This window comes from Strix uralensis, chromosome 4 (genome assembly GCF_047716275.1).
Source record: "Strix uralensis isolate ZFMK-TIS-50842 chromosome 4, bStrUra1, whole genome shotgun sequence".
NCBI classification, from domain to species: Eukaryota; Metazoa; Chordata; class Aves; order Strigiformes; family Strigidae; genus Strix; species Strix uralensis.
Genome location: NC_133975.1, coordinates 78,658,858 through 78,677,227, shown reverse-complemented (window position 1 = coordinate 78,677,227; position 18,370 = coordinate 78,658,858). Strand labels below are relative to the sequence as shown.

The window sequence follows — 18,370 nt, the reverse complement described above, 5'->3', positions numbered from 1 at the left end:
GGTGTGGTACGATTAGCCTGTGACCGCTGTGCTGCTTTTGCGTGTGTAGGTTTGTGTGTGAAGTGGAGATGAAATTCTCACTAACTTAGTTTAAAATGTTATTGTAAGATCTCTTTGAATCCCAAGGCAAATGAATTGTTCTTAGTTTGCAAGAACTGTTTGTAGGAGTGAATTATTTTGCAGATAGGGTATTTATGCTTACAGCTGGGACAGTGCATGTGTGAGAGATTCAGTACGAGTTTGTAAGTCCATGAGATGTTGCCAAAGATGATTCAAATGCTTAAGCAGAAGAGAGCAGATGGAAATTTGCTGACTTCTGATGATAAAAGAAATTGATGAAGTACTGTCTTTCTCCCTAGATACTTTTGCAGAAGGGGTTATCATGTAATTGCCACACTGGAAAGGCAGAAAGGAGAGGTTCTGAGCTTGGCCGGCTGATGCAAGCCTTCAGTGTCAAATCTAATAGAATTTTTAATACTGTGACAGTATTCTAACTCAGAACACTTTTTGGCAGCCTTGCTGGACAACACAATTAGTGGCTCAAATTTGGAGATAAGATTCTATCTTTGCTCTCGACCTCTCAGTGCAGAGGGTTGAGGAAGAGGTTGCTTGAAAACCTGCTTATACTTAAGATTTAGAAAAGCTTTTGGCGGATATATCATCTGCCTGATGAAAGGATGTACCATCCTTTCACAAACTCAACGCTTCCTGTCCTTGTTGAATCAAGCAGTTAGGATTTTGCATGTCAAACTTGAGTAGAAAGCATGTGCTTTCTGATACTTGAATTATAGCATTTATCAACATGCATGCAAATAGCGTAACAGACATGAGTAATCGGCCTATCCATCAGCTTTCCATGTTCATTTTGGCTCGAGGTGGAAGCTAGTGTCTTCCACCCTGCTCTGTCATGTGGTGTTACACCAAATCTGGTCTGATGCTGCTGAGCTTCTCCTTAGGATCTGCTGTGAGTGTGTTTGCTTCTTCACACTAGTAGATTTCCACTTCAGGATGACGTGCAAGGTGTCCAGGGTTGAGCTGCTGTTTGATTCTCCTGATTGACTCACCAGTCTTTCTGTTGCATTCCCTGATGCTGTCATGGGTGCTTAATTGGAAGGTGTCTCATTTCCTGCCTAATCTTCCCTTGATTCCAGTTCTTGCAGTGTTTGCACAGATACAGTGCCTGAGATGTTGCTTGATGTAGTGCTGTTTTTTGTACTGTAATGCTTCTTGGTCAAAGACTTTCCTTGATGTTACTTGATCTTTTACACTGAGTACTGTGACCCATCAAGGTCTCTGAGTTAAGCCGTCATTTGCCATTTTTGCCTTCTGACATAATGTTATTGCTTGACACGTGGAGTTTCAGTATGGCCTGCTGTTTCTCCCGAGATCTCTGTTTGTATGAAACCCTCTTGGAAATGGCACACAGGATCCCAACATAGTAAGCAATAAACGTCTAGGCCTCTGTCGTTTTCTGCATTACACCAGAGTTTGTATTGCTTACAGGGTTTTTAGTATTACTATCTGGTCCCACACTGAAAGGTATAGAGAAAGTAGCACTTCTTCACATCAGTTTCTGTGTTTCCATCACTCCACTGTCCAGTTATGCATCCTTATAAGAATATATCCTATTTTGCAGAGAGTTGGGTCCTTGACAGTTTCAGTTAGTTCTGTAAAATTAAAAAGGTTCCACAAGGTATGCCAGTATATATTTTCAAATCGTTTTGAAGGTTAATTAAAACATCTGTATTCTCATATTTGTAAATATTTGGTGTAGGCAGAATCCATTCAGCTTTCTCTATTCTTCCCTAAGATTTGTGACCTCTACTTTTTTTTTTGTCCTTCATAGTATCACAACTGCATTTGGCTTTTTCCTGTAACAGACAGGAGTTGTTGCTGCCACTGATTTTGCTAAAGTATGGCAATAGAAGGTGTATAAAAGGCGGTAAGCATTTGACAGAAATCTTGCCTTTCTTTAGCTCTTTGATCGCTAATCATACTTCTGATGTCTGATCAATGCTGATATTCAGTAATCTACACTTTCTCTTTGCCTTTAAATTTGGTGCTGAGGTGGACTTAGGTTCTGGAGGACTTCTTCAAAATCTCTTCATTTGCTTTCTTTTCAAAAGAAAGGTTGTAAGTATTTTCTAGGCTCAATTTCCGGTTGATATTTTTTTTTCTTTTTTCTGAAGTTTCCAGGTAGGGGTATATGAATCCGTGCTACAGCAGCAGTCTTAGCTTCAACTAGTAAGTTCTTAATGTGTTTTTGGTTCTTTCCCCACAGTCCTGTCTTGTGCTTCCCCTCTGTGTTTTCCAGTATCTTATTAGCCAAAGCTCTTGAGATTTTCTGTTCAGAATTGTTCCTTTCCCTGGTAAAGTGCCTCCTCTGATAGCTTGTTGAAATCTGATCTATCTGCAGTTATTCAGTCAGAGCAGTTAGAATTTGAATAATTTTTTTCTGAAACTATTTCTTTTCTTCAGATTTAGCTTGTATTTGACCATGCTGTGCTTTAGGACTGTTCCTTAGTTCAAGCTGAATTGACTGTGCACACTTCAGTTCTCAATTTGTACCACTGATTTTGTTGGCTAGATTCAGTTTACAATTGTTTTTCTTAGTTTAGTGGTGGTTGGGTTTTGGTTTGTTGGGGTTTTTTTCTTCAATTGCTCATACTTACTTGGTTTGTTCTTTAGTCTTGTATAGTTTATCTGAATCTTGGTGCAGATGTAGTTGATTTAAATTTTGCTCTTGGATGAAATCTGTTTAATTTGCTTATGCTACTCTGAGAGAATGGGATACTTAAAAAAGTAGTTTTCAGTGAAATTCAGTGAATTCCCTGCTGTTTTGGTCAATGATACTTGATCATGCTTTTCCTAAGTCTTTTTTTTTTTTTTTTTTTTACAAACTTATGAATAGACATTTATATCATACCTTGAAGGCATTTGTTAACTCCATCTTTATTCTTCTTGCCGTTTCTCCATCATTTCATGTAGTCTGGTGTGATTGACGTAGTATAAAATTTGTTTTCTTCAGTTGTGTGAGATAATTTCTTTGGGTTTTTGTCCAAATATCAATTTCCTCTGTGTTGTAAGCCTTCACATACCTGTAACTGTCTGTCATGTCCTGTCAGTGCTCATCTCTCTACTGAGCCTTTTCCTACTTCTGCTAGGTTTTTGTTTCAGGTCAAGTCTAGTGGGTTTGTTTCTGGGAACTTATTGTTTGGATGTAGTATTGTGTGAGTTTCTGTGCCCAGACATTTCATCATCTGCAAACTGGGCCTCAGTGGAAATAAAGGCAATTCTTTTGCTGTGTGTGTACATATCTCTATATAGTGATAGATATAGATTGTAATGCACATTCTGGTTTCCCCTCTGAAGAGAAAAACAGCAAAGTTTTACAACCCTAAAATATTTTAAATGTTGCTTAGTAGATAACACTGAGAAATGTGGTTATATCTTACGATGATTAGGGCCCTTCAGCTTTCAGGTGAAGTTACGAAGAGTTGTAAAAGCTGAAAAGTCTAAACACACACAGATTAGGTTAAGATACAGGTTTTTGCAGGGATGGTCATGAGTTGTTCAGACACCTTGACGAGTAGTGTGGTAGACGTTCAATTGCTGATTGCTTTTAAACTAAGATATTTGGAAGATAATCTAATTCAACCACAATTGCTAAACTCGAAGGACGGATGAAAGCTTTAGCCTTTGTTACTGCTTTATCCTGCAGTAGTCAAGCCAGATCATCCCATTGGCCCTTTGTCCTGATTTTGGCTGGGATAGAGTTAATTTTCTTCCTAGTAGCTGGTACAGAGCTGTGTTTTGGATTTAGTGGGAGATTAATGTTGGTAACACACTGATGTTTTAGTTGTTGCTAAGTAATGCTTTATCCTAAGTTAGGGATTTTTCAGTTTCCCATGCCCTGCCAGTGGGCACGTGCACAAGAAGCTGGGAGGGAGCACGGCCAGGACAGCTGACCCGAACTGGCCAAAGGGATATTCTGTACCACAGAACATCATGCCCAGTATATAAACTGGGGGCAGTTGGCTGGGTTGGGGTGGGGTGGGGGTCGCTGCTCAGGCATCAGTCAGAGGGTGGTGAGCAATTTTGCTGTGCATCACTTGTCTTTCCTTGAGTTTTATTGCTCTCTCTTTTTTATTATATTCCTTTTCATTACTATTGTTAGTATATTTTATTTTAGTTATTAAACCATTCTTATCTCAACCCATGAGTTTTACTTTTTTTTATTTTATTTTCCTCCCCATCCCACTGGGAGCGGGGAGGAGTGAGTGAGTGGCTGCATGGTGCTTAGTTGCTGGCTGGGGTTAAACCACGACACCCTTCCTGAGCTTTTTTTTTTAAAGATTAGTGGTTAGGTTTCCAATCCTCTCTCATTTGTATTCATCAGCCTGAAGACAGAAAAAGCAAGTACTGTTTTTGCTGCTTGTCTTGCTAAATGTCAGTAGAGTGACAGTGCTTCCTCAAACTCTGTTTCACTGAACATGATTGAAAACTCGTGTGCGAAGGAAACTGTGGCTGGGCAAATTAGTGCTCTATAAAACTGCATTGGTAGAAAGAGAGGGCAACAAAGGCAGGCCTTGGTGAAGACTTAACAAATCTTAGGCCTTAATTTCAGCAGAAGAATTTGTTTTTCTTAATACCACGTTACGTGTCCGTATAACCCACGTAGGAAGACAGTTATTAAATAAGTATTTAGAGGTTATTTTGCTTTCATTTATATGAACAAATACCTATAAAATAAAACTGTATAACCCTTCATAAAGTTCTAAGGGTGGTGGTCAGGATGAGGAGGTTACTTTCATACTTTAGTGGATACTATTACCAGGATTGAAAGTTTAACATTGTAATTATTTGAGTGGTGTATAATGTTTACTATTCATTTAGGCTTTCCCATGAAATGAAATCAAATAGAATTGACCTTCCCCTCTAAAAGGGTTTGTCCATAGTATTACCCATGGAGTTCAGATTGTTGCTCTAGGTTGAGTTTTGACAGGGAAGTAATTGGATGACCTCATCCTGTAATAACAAATGAGAGTGCTAATCACATAAACACATGGGCTACCTTGAGAAAGAATGGAAGAGTAATGATTCATTATCATTACTAGGAAAAACAATAGCTTGTACTGTACATTTTAGCTGTGTGTTGTTATAAGTTATTGTTTTTATAATCCAGTAAGTGACACTTAAACTTTAGGAAGAGTTTATTCGGTGTCCATGAAATCAATATAAAACTGAATGCTCAGGGTGCAAATATAACTTAAGTCAACCCTATTGATTGAGGCTTTCTCAGAAATCAGCTGACATCTGCAAGCCAAATAGGTCCCTTGGATGTTTCAGGTTTATGACTGGAGCTCATTATTTGTCCATCTAAATTTAGTGGAAAGAGAAGGGGTCATCAGTGCACTTCAAATACTAGGAACCATTTAAGCAGTATCTGTTTCATTCAGGGTTGGAATGTCACGAAGCCTGTTTTGAAAAATTCTTACTAATGATACACGTGATACTGCAAGTTTTCCTAGTTGCGGTGCTGAGCTCATACACAAATAGGCCGCTGACATCCACGAAACTATTTGAGTGATAGCTCATGAGCATGACTCCAGGAGTCACAGTCTGACCTGTATTAAATCTTAGCTCTTTTGGAGGGAATACTTCTGCATTTGCTCTATGTGCTAAAAAGATGTTTAGGCATTTTTAAGATTAAAAAAATCTCTCAACAGAAGGTGTCTTTCTTGAAAGACACCTTGAAAGGCTGCAGATTGTATTAGTGGAGAGCTGAGAGAAGGCTGTGGCAGGGCAGGGCTCTGCTCTCAGGAGCCAGGTGAATTAACACATGCTTGTCATCTGGCAAACTGGAGGAGGGGAGGGTGTCCCCCGTTGCAGTATCAGGCACCACAGTGGCACCAGCTGCCGAGTGACCTCCTTCCAGCTCTAGGCAAGGTTTGATGCAGGTCGCCTGTGACAGCAAAGATGGATGTATCGCAGGTCACTGGTGTCTGCTGAAAGCACCTCCAGCCTGAGGACTGCATGGTTAAAGTGGAATGGGAAGTGTCACTGATACTGTCCTGAGCTTTTTGATAGTGTTTGCTGTGCCACGGCTGCCGGTAATTTTTAAGGTCTGAAGGGTCATTATTTATTATCATTCATAAACAATAACTAAATTGGATTTGGTGTTTTAATAAGGTGCGCTAGAAGTAATATTTAGGAGTGAAGACCTGGATTATATTTGTAATCCAGTTTACTTTGAGAGCCCTGTGTATTTTAGCAGGTACAACACTGCAGGCTCACAAACATAATCATAAGATTGCTGTCAGGAGAACCATAGAAAAGTGATAAAGACAACTTGATCTTTGTGTGTGTTTTATTTAAATCAAAGCATGACTTTTTGTCAGTAAGAAAATCCTTTTGTAATAAAAAAGGTTGTTTGTGTGTAAGGTGCACCAGTAATTGGTGTTTTCAAAGAAACTTGCAAATTATTATGAAAGACAAAAAAAATAATCACTAGTTATATTTTAAAAGAAAGGAAAGAAAGAGGAAGAAATATTCCTGCAGCAAAGATCTGTGCCATAGATATACAAACAGCTGAAAACATTCTGATTGCAGGTATTTGAGTCCATATACTCTAAAGTAGTGTGTGTTTTCAGTGGTGGTAACTTACAACATACCAAGTTGATTCTACTGCAGGTAATCCCTTGATTTCATGACTGTTTGTGGGCAATTTGTAATCAGTCTGGACGGTAAGCTTTCAAGAATGCTGGTCTCAAAAGAGCAGAGAGTGCTTGGAAGAGTCTTAACTGGCTGAATCAAGTGGCTTAGTTTTCAAATCAAGGTGACCTACCTGTCTGGAAAATATCCTTTGGTCAGATAGAAATCATGTGGCTTAACGGGGGTCTGTGTTATGCAGGAGGTCAGGCTTCCTGTGATCATAATCCCTTCTAGCAAAAAACAGTTTGAAAATTGGTTGCTAGTGTAAGGAAACAAATACAGTGCATCATAATTTAATGCATGGATACAGACTATTAATCTGTCTTTGTGCAGTGGTTGGAGGCTCCCCTTCCATTTTACAACTAAGTGTGAGGCACAGTGGTCAGATAAGTAAAATATAGTATGATTCTTTTCCTTCAACATAAATTGCATCAGGTAACTGAACCCCTTTCCAGTAATACTCTCTAGTGCATTCTATGCCCTTCCAGTAACATGATGTAAGAGCAATTGCCCAGGCCCCCTAGCCAGTTGTGGCTTTGTATTCCCTGATTTCAGATACTACATTTCAATGCTTTTCCTCCACTAATACCTATATTTTAGAGAAAGTGAAAAAAAAAAAAATTTGAACAATTTTCTGGCATTTGCTTTAGAATTCAAGTTTGCAAAAGAGGAAGCTGACTTTATTCCAAAAGTTGTATCAAACAAAATGAAGGCATTATCCCTTCCTTTTCCCTTCCTGCTCCCATATATAGGTATGGTTGCTCTAGACATTTGGGCTGTGTGTCTGATGGGTCTGTTCCTCGATATAAGGTTACTTGTGCTTGAGCGCCTTCAGGATCAGGACTGTCATCAGTTAGCCAGATGCTAATCCCACAAACTTTAACACGTGCTTTAAACCTTTGCTCATGAAAACTGCTTACTTGAACAAGAGCCTGCAGATTTAGTATTCTTACATTGGGAGTTCCTTACCTTATTACACTACATAGTCAGAAACCTGATGAAATAATGGGAAAAAAATCTGCAATCAGTATAGTCATGTGATTTGATGCCTGGATAATTCACTGGCTCTTGCCCAAGGACCAGTCTAATCTAAGGAATATGATTCTTTCGTTGCCTGTTCTGTTTCTATAGAAACTTTCAGCTACTTATGTCTTAGGCGTGTCTCAAAAGGTGCTTGCTATGTGAAGAATTCATGAACAGTATTAACATAATTATTTTTAAAAAAAAAATTTATTATCACTTCATGTAGAAATTCCTCAGAGATTGTCAGTTGGAAATGCTGTGATTTCATTCTGGTTGCATCACTTGTCTGCATTACAAAAAAAACCCCAAACACCCAAACTCAAAAAACCAACACTGACCTACAATGCAAAATGGAGCAGTTTCTGAAGGACAGCAGTCAGGGGTAGCTGCATGATTGCAAGATCATATATTAATTAGCTTTAATGTATATAAGAACACATAAATTTTTTTTAAATCATCACATGTATCATCAATCAAATCAGCTATTTCCTGATATAAGTAAAATCTTACTGATAAATTGTCTGTTGCAATTATCTTGGTAAGCTAGACTTTGAGTTTCCATGGGGACTTCTGGAGTTCTGTGAATCTTCTTCCTTTCACCTCACTGCATGGATATTTCTACAACCTGTTTCCATTGCTGAAAAGGCACAGGGCAACTCCTAGTTACTGCACTAGTGGGAAGTATTCTTTCTTTTCTTTTCCTTACCTCCCATCTGTTCTTTCAGTCCTGGCTAGTCTTGTTTGTTGTTGGTTTTTTTTTTTTATAGCTCTCTCCATGTTCCTTGAATTTCTTGAATGAAGTGCTCTGTCTTACATTGTTTCTGTTTGGTGGGACAGGGGGATGTTCCTCTCTTGTCTCCCATATCTCAGGGAGAAGAAGGTAGGATGGGAAGCTCCTCTTAGCTTGGTGTTGCTGCGCAAGTCAGCAGGTTTGTTCTGGCTTCCTGACCTTACCTGTGTACTCCAGTTTTTACAACTGCAGTGCCCTCTGAGAACTAGTGGCAGAACTGGTTGGCAGGACCACCCACATGCCAACAGATTTGGAAATACAGAAGGAGGAAAGACACAAACACACTTTTAAAGATTACAAGGAATTAACAGTGTATCTGTACCTCAGAGAGATTACATTTGGCTAACATGCAACTTTATTTAGATATTACATCACGCCTACTGCATATTTAGTACTGTCAGTAGACATGTGAAGCTGCAAAGCATGAAGAATCTTTGGCATAAGCCCTGCTACATGTTTGCGCCAAACCCAGATGATTAAGGCAGTGTAGTGTCTAGTTTGGTCTGCACTCCAGTTGAGCGATACTCTTGAGCTCACTAGAAACTCTAAACATTTGAGGGTCTTTGCCCATGGTTGAAGCACACATGTGCTTTCTGGGCCAGGGCCATACTGGTTTTATGAAACTAGAATGGAGAGTGTATTTAACAGAAAAAAAGTTTAAAGGAACTTTATAACCTACTTCAGATTCCTGAGTTTGAAAGGTGTCAAGGTGTATCTGGGAGGGCTGGTGGAAGATTGATTAGAGGCAGCTTATCAGTGTACACCAGTAATCAAAGTGCATGAGAGGTGAGGGTTTAAGATGGCGATAGGAACAACTAAAGCTAGTTAGACTAATGGACATTGGGATATTTTACATTAATATTTTGTGTTCATATCCTGTAGCCAGCAGATAGCTCTCTAACACTACTTATTAATGACCTGATGTGTTTCAGATGTGTTTCTCCTGAATTTCATAATTCTTGGGTTAAAAAGTGGTGGATATTAATGCATTGGACAGGAAGAGATTACATTTGATTTTGCCTATGAAAACCTGTATAAAACAAAATACAAATAAAAAACATAGAATGGAGGATTCACTGATGGATGGGGTATTTCCAAATACCAGTTTCAGTTCGGATTTAAGGGATCTAAGATGGAAAATGGGTAGTGCTTTTATATCTTTGTGGTGCATAAAGCAAATCCGAAAGAAGAACAGTGAGGGAGGCAGTCTTCTGTACCAGTTATGACCATGCAGAATGAGGAACCAATAAAGCTATGACAGTAAAAATTGAAAATAGCCACTTGAAAGGAGAAAAGGATTTTAACAGGAGTGTTTTAGAATGCTTTTTTGGTGCATGCAGTTTATTTCAGCTGTTTAAAAAACCCTAATTTCTACCCCAATAAACATTTGCAGAAAAAAAAACATTTGAAAGTTCATCCATTTGTTTTCGGTGTGTGAATTTGCCGAGAACTTCAACGTGAGAATTTAAATCTGACATCTCTGCAGGGTAGATGAAAATTCTTTGTGGAGGTGAAAAAGGGGAAAACTTTTACATCTTCTAAAAATAAATAAGGCTTCTTGTGTGAGAGGTCTTGGTAGGTTAGAGTTTTGTTTTGTGTGTAATTTCTTACTAAGACAGGGTCTAGAATTTGTGGGAATATGGTTACGATTTATTGGTAGCATTTGGTATGCAACTGTTGATGCCCCCCTCAGTAGCAAAGAATTTTCAAAGCTACTTCAGGAAAACAGTATGGCTTTGTCTTTCATCAGTATCCTTTCAGCTGAGGAACAACTGGACTGTTAGGCATTTTGATCCTTTTTACCCTAAAGGATCAGACTATTAATTAGCATAATTAGTTTTGCTGGAAGTCTTAAGTTGTTCCTGACATTTGAGTTTTGAACCCTTCTAAGGTGTATTGTCTGGGGTTTTTTGTTGGTGTTGTGGTGGAGATTTTTTTTGTCCCCCCCAAGGACTTCAACAGTATATGAAACACAAGAAAGAACTAAATTACTTTTAAACATGGTTTTAGAAACCATCTACTTTCTGCTTTGCTTCAATTCATCTGTCTTTATGCTAGAATCGATGTATATTTAAGAGCTGAAGTCTTGCTGAAACTGAAAATTTTTCTCTGTTGAGTCACTTTCCCTCTTTATAACATGAGGCAACAAGTGGGGGGATGAATGCATAGATCTGCATTTTACTGTGGAGGGTGAAATGGAAGGGGGGAACCTACAGAGACCCCTCCTGTAGGATCTTGGATGATCCATCACTGTGTATTCATCACAATTTCCTGTTCCATAGGTCTCCTTGTGGGTACTCTTGATGTCGTGTTGGACTCCAGTGCCAGAGTGGCACCGTATCGAATCCTCTACCAAGCACCAGACTCCTTGGTCTATTGGACTATCGCCTGTGGTAAGGACAAACATACTGACATGTGGGTTTTTACTCTTCCTGGATACTGTGCCACATAACTAATAGAGCATCCTGCCTGCTGAGCAGAGTCATTTCAGGACAAATAAATAGGTCAGGATGAAAACCTGATCTAGAGGTTAAATTAAGAGGCTTCAGAGCTTCTAATACTTAGACTTTGAATGCCAGCATGTGTGTATGTGTTATGCACGATGGGTGAGTACAACCAGAAATGGCCATGGAGCAGGGACAGAAGTCCCAGTTATTTCCCACCCTTCATCTCCCAAAGATGTTCCCAGACAAGCAGTCTAGTATCCATCCCTCTTCCTTGCAAGTTCTTCTCCGTGCCCACGGCTCACTCCTACAGCACTTCTGAAGTGCAGCGTTCCTGGGTGATGGGGTATCTCTAAAGAGTATGGTAGGAGAAATACCTGGGTTAAAGCCCCCAAATTACCCAGACAGGGCACCTGGCTTCCCTTGAAATGGAAACTGGGAAGATAGTGCAACCCCAGCTCTCACCTGAGTACTGAATATCAGTATGGCGTTTCCTGGACAGGGAGCTCAGCCTCCTCCAGGATAAATACCATATTGATCCCAGGGATGCCCACCTCCCAGACATTCATATCAGACAGTGTGTTGTCCTAAATGATGTAAATTCAGCAAGATGGTAGCTAGATTAGAGTTAAATGCAGAAGTGTATGTTCTTACATAGATGTAACAACTCTTCAGAGTTTTGGTCTTTAAGACTCAAACTTTGACTGATCTAACTGTAAGACTGTTTCTTCTGTCATTATAGTAGTTGGTGAAATCAATGAAGTTGATATTTTGGTATGTTAAATAGGATTTTTTGCATGCATCAGGTGCTGTAAATACTAAATGCTTGTTTCTGTGGTCAGGATTGGCCAAGCTTGTAAGGTCAAATCCTCAGTTTTGATAGTATTACTTTTCAGTCTTAACAAATGGAAGCTTCTGAATGCAACTGCTCTAGCTCTAAAGTTTCAAACACTGCTTTAGGCAGCAGCCAGATCTCTGTTCATTTGAAAGAAAATTGAGAAAGAGGACAGATGAGAAGTACATACATGCCTGTCATCTCTTTAATAGATTGGTAACTCTCAGCACCCCCAGTGCTGCCTGACATTCAAAAATACTAGTTAATGAAGCTGTAGACATCTTCTGGCCTAACAGTGCCCTCTCATCTGTGCCCATTCTCCCAATAAAAGTTGACATTTAGATTATTTGGATGACTTTTCCTCTGGACAAACACAGTCCCATGGGAGGAAAAGAGGAGGAGGAATGGATGAACATTTGTCATAGATCTAATCATTTTAGCAGTTCAAAGCAGGCTCTATTCTTATGAGCATATGAGGTGATATCAAAGCTATGTCACGTTCTGAATTCAATAGCAAGTTATTTAATAGCTCATCTTAGCACAAGTATTTCTTGCTACTTTTGATGATATCAGACCTGAAAGAAGGCATCGATTTAAACAACCGTTTTTCCCTCTACACCTATTAGTACCAACTCACTGGAGACTTCAAAATTCGTATAATTTGCCTTTAGTGACAGCTAATAGTAAAACCAGATATTAATGAAATTGTTAATATTATGAAGGTCATTTCCAAATCTTCATTTAACTGCTTGCTTTGTACTGTTAGCTGCTCCGCTGTGACCCTAAGTAATGGGACCTTGCATGTCAGCTTTCCATGGATCTCAGTCATGAGAAAGAGGGTAAAAGTACTTGTCAGTATGCTTATTTACACTATTTGTGCACAAGCAGAGGTAGTTGCAAGTGCATGTACAATCTACTTCCCTTCATCCAAATGTCAGTGTGCAGCAATTACTTAGCACCTCTGTCTCATAAACTTGAAAGGGAGCAACTGTGGGCACAAATTTTCTCCCTGTTTGCAGACTTGCAAAGAAAATAAAGTATCACAAAGCTCTCAACAAAATAGTGTTTCTTCAAAGACATTTGTACTGTGCACATATTCAGAAATGAATTTTTTAAGACTTTGGAAATAAGCCATGTGACTTTTAAGTGCATTTGCATGGTTTTTTTGCATGACACCTATAGGTGATTACTATAATTATTACTACAGCGCGTGTCCTCGGATAACCAGGAGCACGAAATGGAAGGCAGATGATTTATGGCCCCAGAATAAACATACGTACCATATGGGTATAAATTTATGCTGCTGCTGAACTGTGAGGGTTTTGTTTCTCTTCTGTGACAAATATTGCAGGTTTTATGTAGAAATATGGTACTCTATTAACATTTAAGCTAGTTTTAATAAACCATGCTCTTCAGTTATGAATCTTGACATTGCCAAAGTAGTTAATGTAGATATCTGTGCTTCCATTTGGTGGAGTGTTTCTTGAATTTTTAGTCTCCTAATGTCTAGCTGGTTGCTTGGCTTAGTTATTTTTGTTAAACTGTAGGACTGAATTGGCTTAGTCTCGTCACCTGAGGGAAATAGCGTGGCTCTTAGAGGGAGGTAAAATTTTACAGAGAGCAAATTATTTATCTACGCAACCTTGAAGCTGAGCAGCCCAGTGTTGCTTAAGGCTCTGCACTGTGGTTATTTTATGAAGTTGCAACTAAAGCAATTCCTTTTGAACTGATCAATGGTTGTTACCATTATACAGGTTACTAAGGGATTTGTCTGCATTTAGCTATGCAACTCTGATATGTCCTGAATTGTACAGCTGTCCCTCCCTGTTCCTTAGGGGTAGACTGCTGGTTGTTTGGTACCTGTAATCTCTTTATTTTTAAAGAAATCTGTCACGTTCTCCTCTGCCTTCCCATAAAGTGATACTCTCAGTAAGCAGCTATGCAGAGTGACTGGTAGAAATGTGATTATTTCCTGGTTCATTCCTGCTGCATGATATTTGGTCTTGTTCTGTTAAAAAATAATCTAAGGGCTTTTGTTTGCTCTGAAATGACTATTTAAGTTATGTTTAGACCCCAGATTTGTTTATAATTCATTTTGGATGTGAATTTTCTTGGGTATTAACTACTGATCTAGGCTGTATGAGAATGCTAGTTGGTAGATCTGAGGCTTTATAGCTCTGTAAGGGAGTCTTGTTAACAGCACTTCATGCAGTGTTGTGTTGAAGATGTCACAGGTTAGCATTCTGTCTGTTGAACTATACTGGAAAAATGTTATTGGTAACTTTTCAAGAACAGTGTTAAGCATATTAATTTTGTAATGGTCTAGAAATACAATATGTTGTACGTGATCAGCCTTGCATACTGTAGTAGCCATTCTGTATCCCGTGTCAGTGTCCCTCCCCCATCTGCTAGCGCTCAATTTAGCAGGAAAAATAGTAGTATATGTAAACTCTGTTTGTAAATGAATAACTTTTTTTAGATCCTTCTCCACCTATGAAATCAGTCATTCTTACTATGGCTTTGTGTGTTTTTCAGGTATAGAACCATTGCTGTAGGGTTTTTTTGTGGCAACGGTACTTATATGCATTTCCATACCAGTTTCTAAATCTGTATTTCACATGTTTAAAAAATGAATTGCAGATTATTTTAAAACATCAACCTTGACGTTTTATTACATGCCTTGGGAAAGGTTTTCAGAGAAGACCATGTGCTCTGGTTAACAAAGCTACAAGTCTTAGTTAAGAGTGCTGTTGAATTTACCAGCTGTAACTAGGTAGAGGTTTTGTCAGTAACTGTAACTAGTTGAGGTTTTGCCAGTCCACTCCTGAACCTGTCATTACTGGCAAGAACAGTTTTAGGCTCCCTGAAGTGTTACAGGTTCTCTTGCAGTGCATTCTGTTAACGGCAGCGGTTCAGGTTGACTAATAGGCATCTCGGGTAAGTATCTCCTCTTGAAAAGAAGATCTGACATGACAGCCTCACCAGCTGCCTCAAGCCATTCCTATTCCTCAGTCACTGACTGAAACAATACTAAGATTATACTTTTGAGTGTGTTTGAAAGCGTGTTTATATGACTTGTTAATTTTCTTCTTGGTCCTGAACTTGGTCACATCCTTCACTACTTACCTTAGACAAACCAACCTAGATGATAGAAACCTAACCCTGACATGCAGAGCTGTTCCCATGTTGCTTATGCGGTTACTCCACCCCACCTGTCCCTTCTCATCCTCTCTCCAGCACTGTGCATCCTTCCTTCATCCAGCTCTTCTGGTCAAGACCCTTAGCTCTCCAACTTCTGTTTAACATGCTTCTTAGTTTCCTCCTTGAAGACTGAGGAGAATAGCTCAGTCTACCAGGGGTGCTGGCCAACATTACACTATTTCAGCCATGGAGCACACCATAAGCTGAATGTAGCATTTAGAGAAGGGGAAGGAGTGATTAGTAGCCTACTGTATGCATTGTAGCTACTTTCACTTCTATTTCCTGCCAGTCTTGAGGGCTCCAAAGTGCAGTGGTTTAACTGTTAAATGGCTAATTTTCCCTTCCCTGAGAGTTAGAGAAATTGCTTAATTTACCTAAAAGGCCAATGATGGCAATATGATTAATGCTTCTAATATGCGAAGATAGTCAAAGACTTGCCAGTAGCAGAGTTACGATAGACCTTGTAGTTTAAAACATTGCAGTAAAAGTGTTTTAATCCTGAGTGAACAAAGCAAAGAGAAAGATCTGGATGATGTGATGATAAATTGGTAAGACCTGGGGTGTGGGTTTTGCCCTGATTGCATGATCTGCTGTAGATGAGTAAGATAGTGGAGAGAAAAAGCAGTGGAAACAATGAGATGGGTTGTTACAGGTTGAGAATAATCAATCAAAGCTGTTTCATAAGAAGTAATGAGAAATAATTGATGAACTGCAAACAAGAAATAGGCAGCTTTAGGAAATAGTTCATCATGATAGTGTGTCTGCACTGCTTGTCACTGCTCTTGAAGAGATGAGCAATATTTCTGATGACAGTTCTAGTCTTATATACATAGCTCATGTATTTCATCATTGCTTTTTACAGCAGTGTAAAAGCCAAGAAGAAATAAATTAGTCTTCAGACCACCTCCTGAGTTCCAGAAAGGTCTGGCTGCATCCAGTGGTTTTAAAAAGAAGCAGCAGCAGCAATCACTTGTGGTTCTGAAATATTGCTTACATACACAGCGTATTCAGCAACATGATTTACGTATCCATACTACAACTAGAATTGAGAAATTACCCTGGAAGTTGCACAGAATGTTACATTCTGTTGCTTTTATTGGAGTTGTGTAAAACTCTGATTGTATACTGTAGAAAGAATATTTTTCCCTATCATTTGTTGCTGAACAACAAGGAAAACAATTGATTGGTATTTATTCAGGATGGTTGCACTGAGTTCTTCTTCAAACCACGGCAACACTTATGTGCAGACATGTGACAATTTTTGCCTCTAGTGAAGCTGAAGAAGTTGTTACAAACAGCTTGTTGAAATTTAACCTCTTTCTAATAGTTGCTTCACGTGAGCTCCTTCACTTTGTTGAGTTCTGTAGGCATTAGTTAGCAGGTAGGTACATATACTTCCTAGTTCTGAGTAAAATGAGCCAAATCTGTGGTTTGAACAAAAGGATGACATAGTATTGATGCTATTTCCTACCTGGATTAAGATACTTTTAATTGGGCCTCAAGTGCAGATGTTCCTATGTGGACATGTAATGTTTGTTTTCTGAAAATACTTACTTAGTCTCAGGTTTGACATAATTCCATCAACATCTTTTGCAAGGGGGGAAATTTTTTTTTGTGAGTGCTTGAATTTGTTCTTCCTTCAGGGTGGGCACAGAGAGGTCCTGAAGAGCACCAATATATTCGTAAGGATGTTGAGAACAGGGGTCAAAATGGAAGTCATATTAGCCGGCTGAACATGAGCCAGCAGTGTGCCCAGGTGGCCAAGAAGGCCAATGGTATCCTGGCTTGCATCAGAAATAGAATGGCCAGCAGGGACAGGGAAGGGATCTTACCCCTGTACTCGGCACTGGTGAGGCCCCACCTCGATTACTGTGTTCAGTTTTGGGCCCCTCACTACAAAAAGGACATTGAAGTACTCGAGCGTGTCCAGAGAAGGGCAACGAAGCTGGTGAAGGGTCTGGAGCACATGTCGTACGAGGAGTGGCTGAGGGAACTGGGGTTGTTTAGTCTGGAGAAGAGGAGGCTGAGGGGAGACCTCATCACCCTCTACAACTACCTGAAAGGAGGGTGCAGAGAGGGGAGCATCATGAGTCTCTTGAACCAAGTAACAAGCGATAGGACAAGAGGGAATGGCCTCAAGTTGTGCCAGGGAAGGTTTAGACTGGATATGAGGAAGTATTTCTTTTCAGAAGGGATTGTTGGGTGTTGGAATGGGCTGCCCAGGGCAGTGGTGGAGTCCCCATCCCTGGAGGGGTTTAAGAGTTGGGTTGACCCAGCGTTGAGGGATCTGGTGTAGTTGAGAACGGTCAGTGTGAGGTTAATGGTTGGACTGGATGACCTTCAAGGTCTTTTCCAACCTTGATGATTCTGTGATTCCAATCCATCTCAAGTAAAATAGAAGCAAAAATTTGCATATATAAACTCTAGTTCATACAAGAAGTTTTTTCATCCATGTTCTGTACTGCTTTACAGACTACATGTATGCTAATTCCTCAATATCAAAGGTATCTCACTTGGCCCCTTTTGGTCTCCTAAGTAAACTAGGGTCATCAAAGTTTAGTTTATTCTTTCATCATCAGAAGTAAACCACCTCTGACAACCCTCTTTCCCTAAAAAGTTACAGCTTATCGGTCCTTCAGCACTATTCTTTAAGGAAGAGACATTGTAATAGACTTGTCAGGAAAACGATCCTTTTCAGCTTTTACTCTTGAAATTTTATCACTGTTTCATAATTGATAGATGTGTATAATGGTGAAAAATCAGGAACCAATGGTAGAATATGCAACTGTTGGGGTTTTTGTCAGTTCCTAACAGGTGCAGGTAATACCTATGCTAACTCTTTAATGTGACATTTGGACAGCTCGGTGTCGTTATTGTGGTTAGAATTCTAAATGTAGAAGAGTTTTGCTCATGATATTGACATGAGTAGATTGTGCTTCTCACAGAATAATCTTGAAGATTGCTACCTATTTATTATGAAATTAAAAACTATGGGAGAAAATTTTCGAATTTCCAGGAACAGAGCATGTGGTGAAGTGTTGCATCTCAGGTTACTGGCAAGTTTTACGAGTCTTGTTTATGATTAAGAGGACATTGACATTGGTGAATTATTGATTATGTGATTTTGGGGGGTTTTTTTATATACAGGTTGCTCAAGGAAGGAAATCACTGAACACTGGGAATGGCTTGAACAGAATTTGTTGCAAACCCTTTCAATCTTTGAAAATGAGAATGACATAAATACATTTGTCAGAGGAAAAATACAGGTAGTTAAATATATTATTATAAATGTCGTTAATGATAAATGTGATTGTGGTAGAAAAACTGATGTGAATTCTAAAAAATCTGACCTGGTAGTCTCCA

At 39.3% G+C, this 18,370-nt stretch overlaps 2 protein-coding genes across 3 annotated transcripts in view; both read left to right on the top strand.

Annotated features, from left to right (window-relative positions):
- TBC1D9 (TBC1 domain family member 9) overlaps positions 1-18,370 on the top strand; it is a 56,508-nt gene that overhangs the window by 4,970 nt on the left and 33,168 nt on the right. For both annotated transcript variants that reach the window (XM_074867363.1, XM_074867361.1), the window contains exons 2-3: positions 10,810-10,920; positions 18,155-18,273. In XM_074867363.1, coding sequence (XP_074723464.1) covers positions 10,810-10,920; positions 18,155-18,273 — 230 coding nt within the window. The remainder of the gene's footprint in view (positions 1-10,809; positions 10,921-18,154; positions 18,274-18,370) is intronic.
- The window catches only part of MGAT4D (MGAT4 family member D), a 98,017-nt gene continuing 96,601 nt past the window's right edge, over positions 16,955-18,370 (top strand). The window contains exon 1 of the mRNA XM_074867365.1: positions 16,955-16,975. The gene's annotated coding sequence lies outside the window, so the exon portion shown is untranslated. The remainder of the gene's footprint in view (positions 16,976-18,370) is intronic.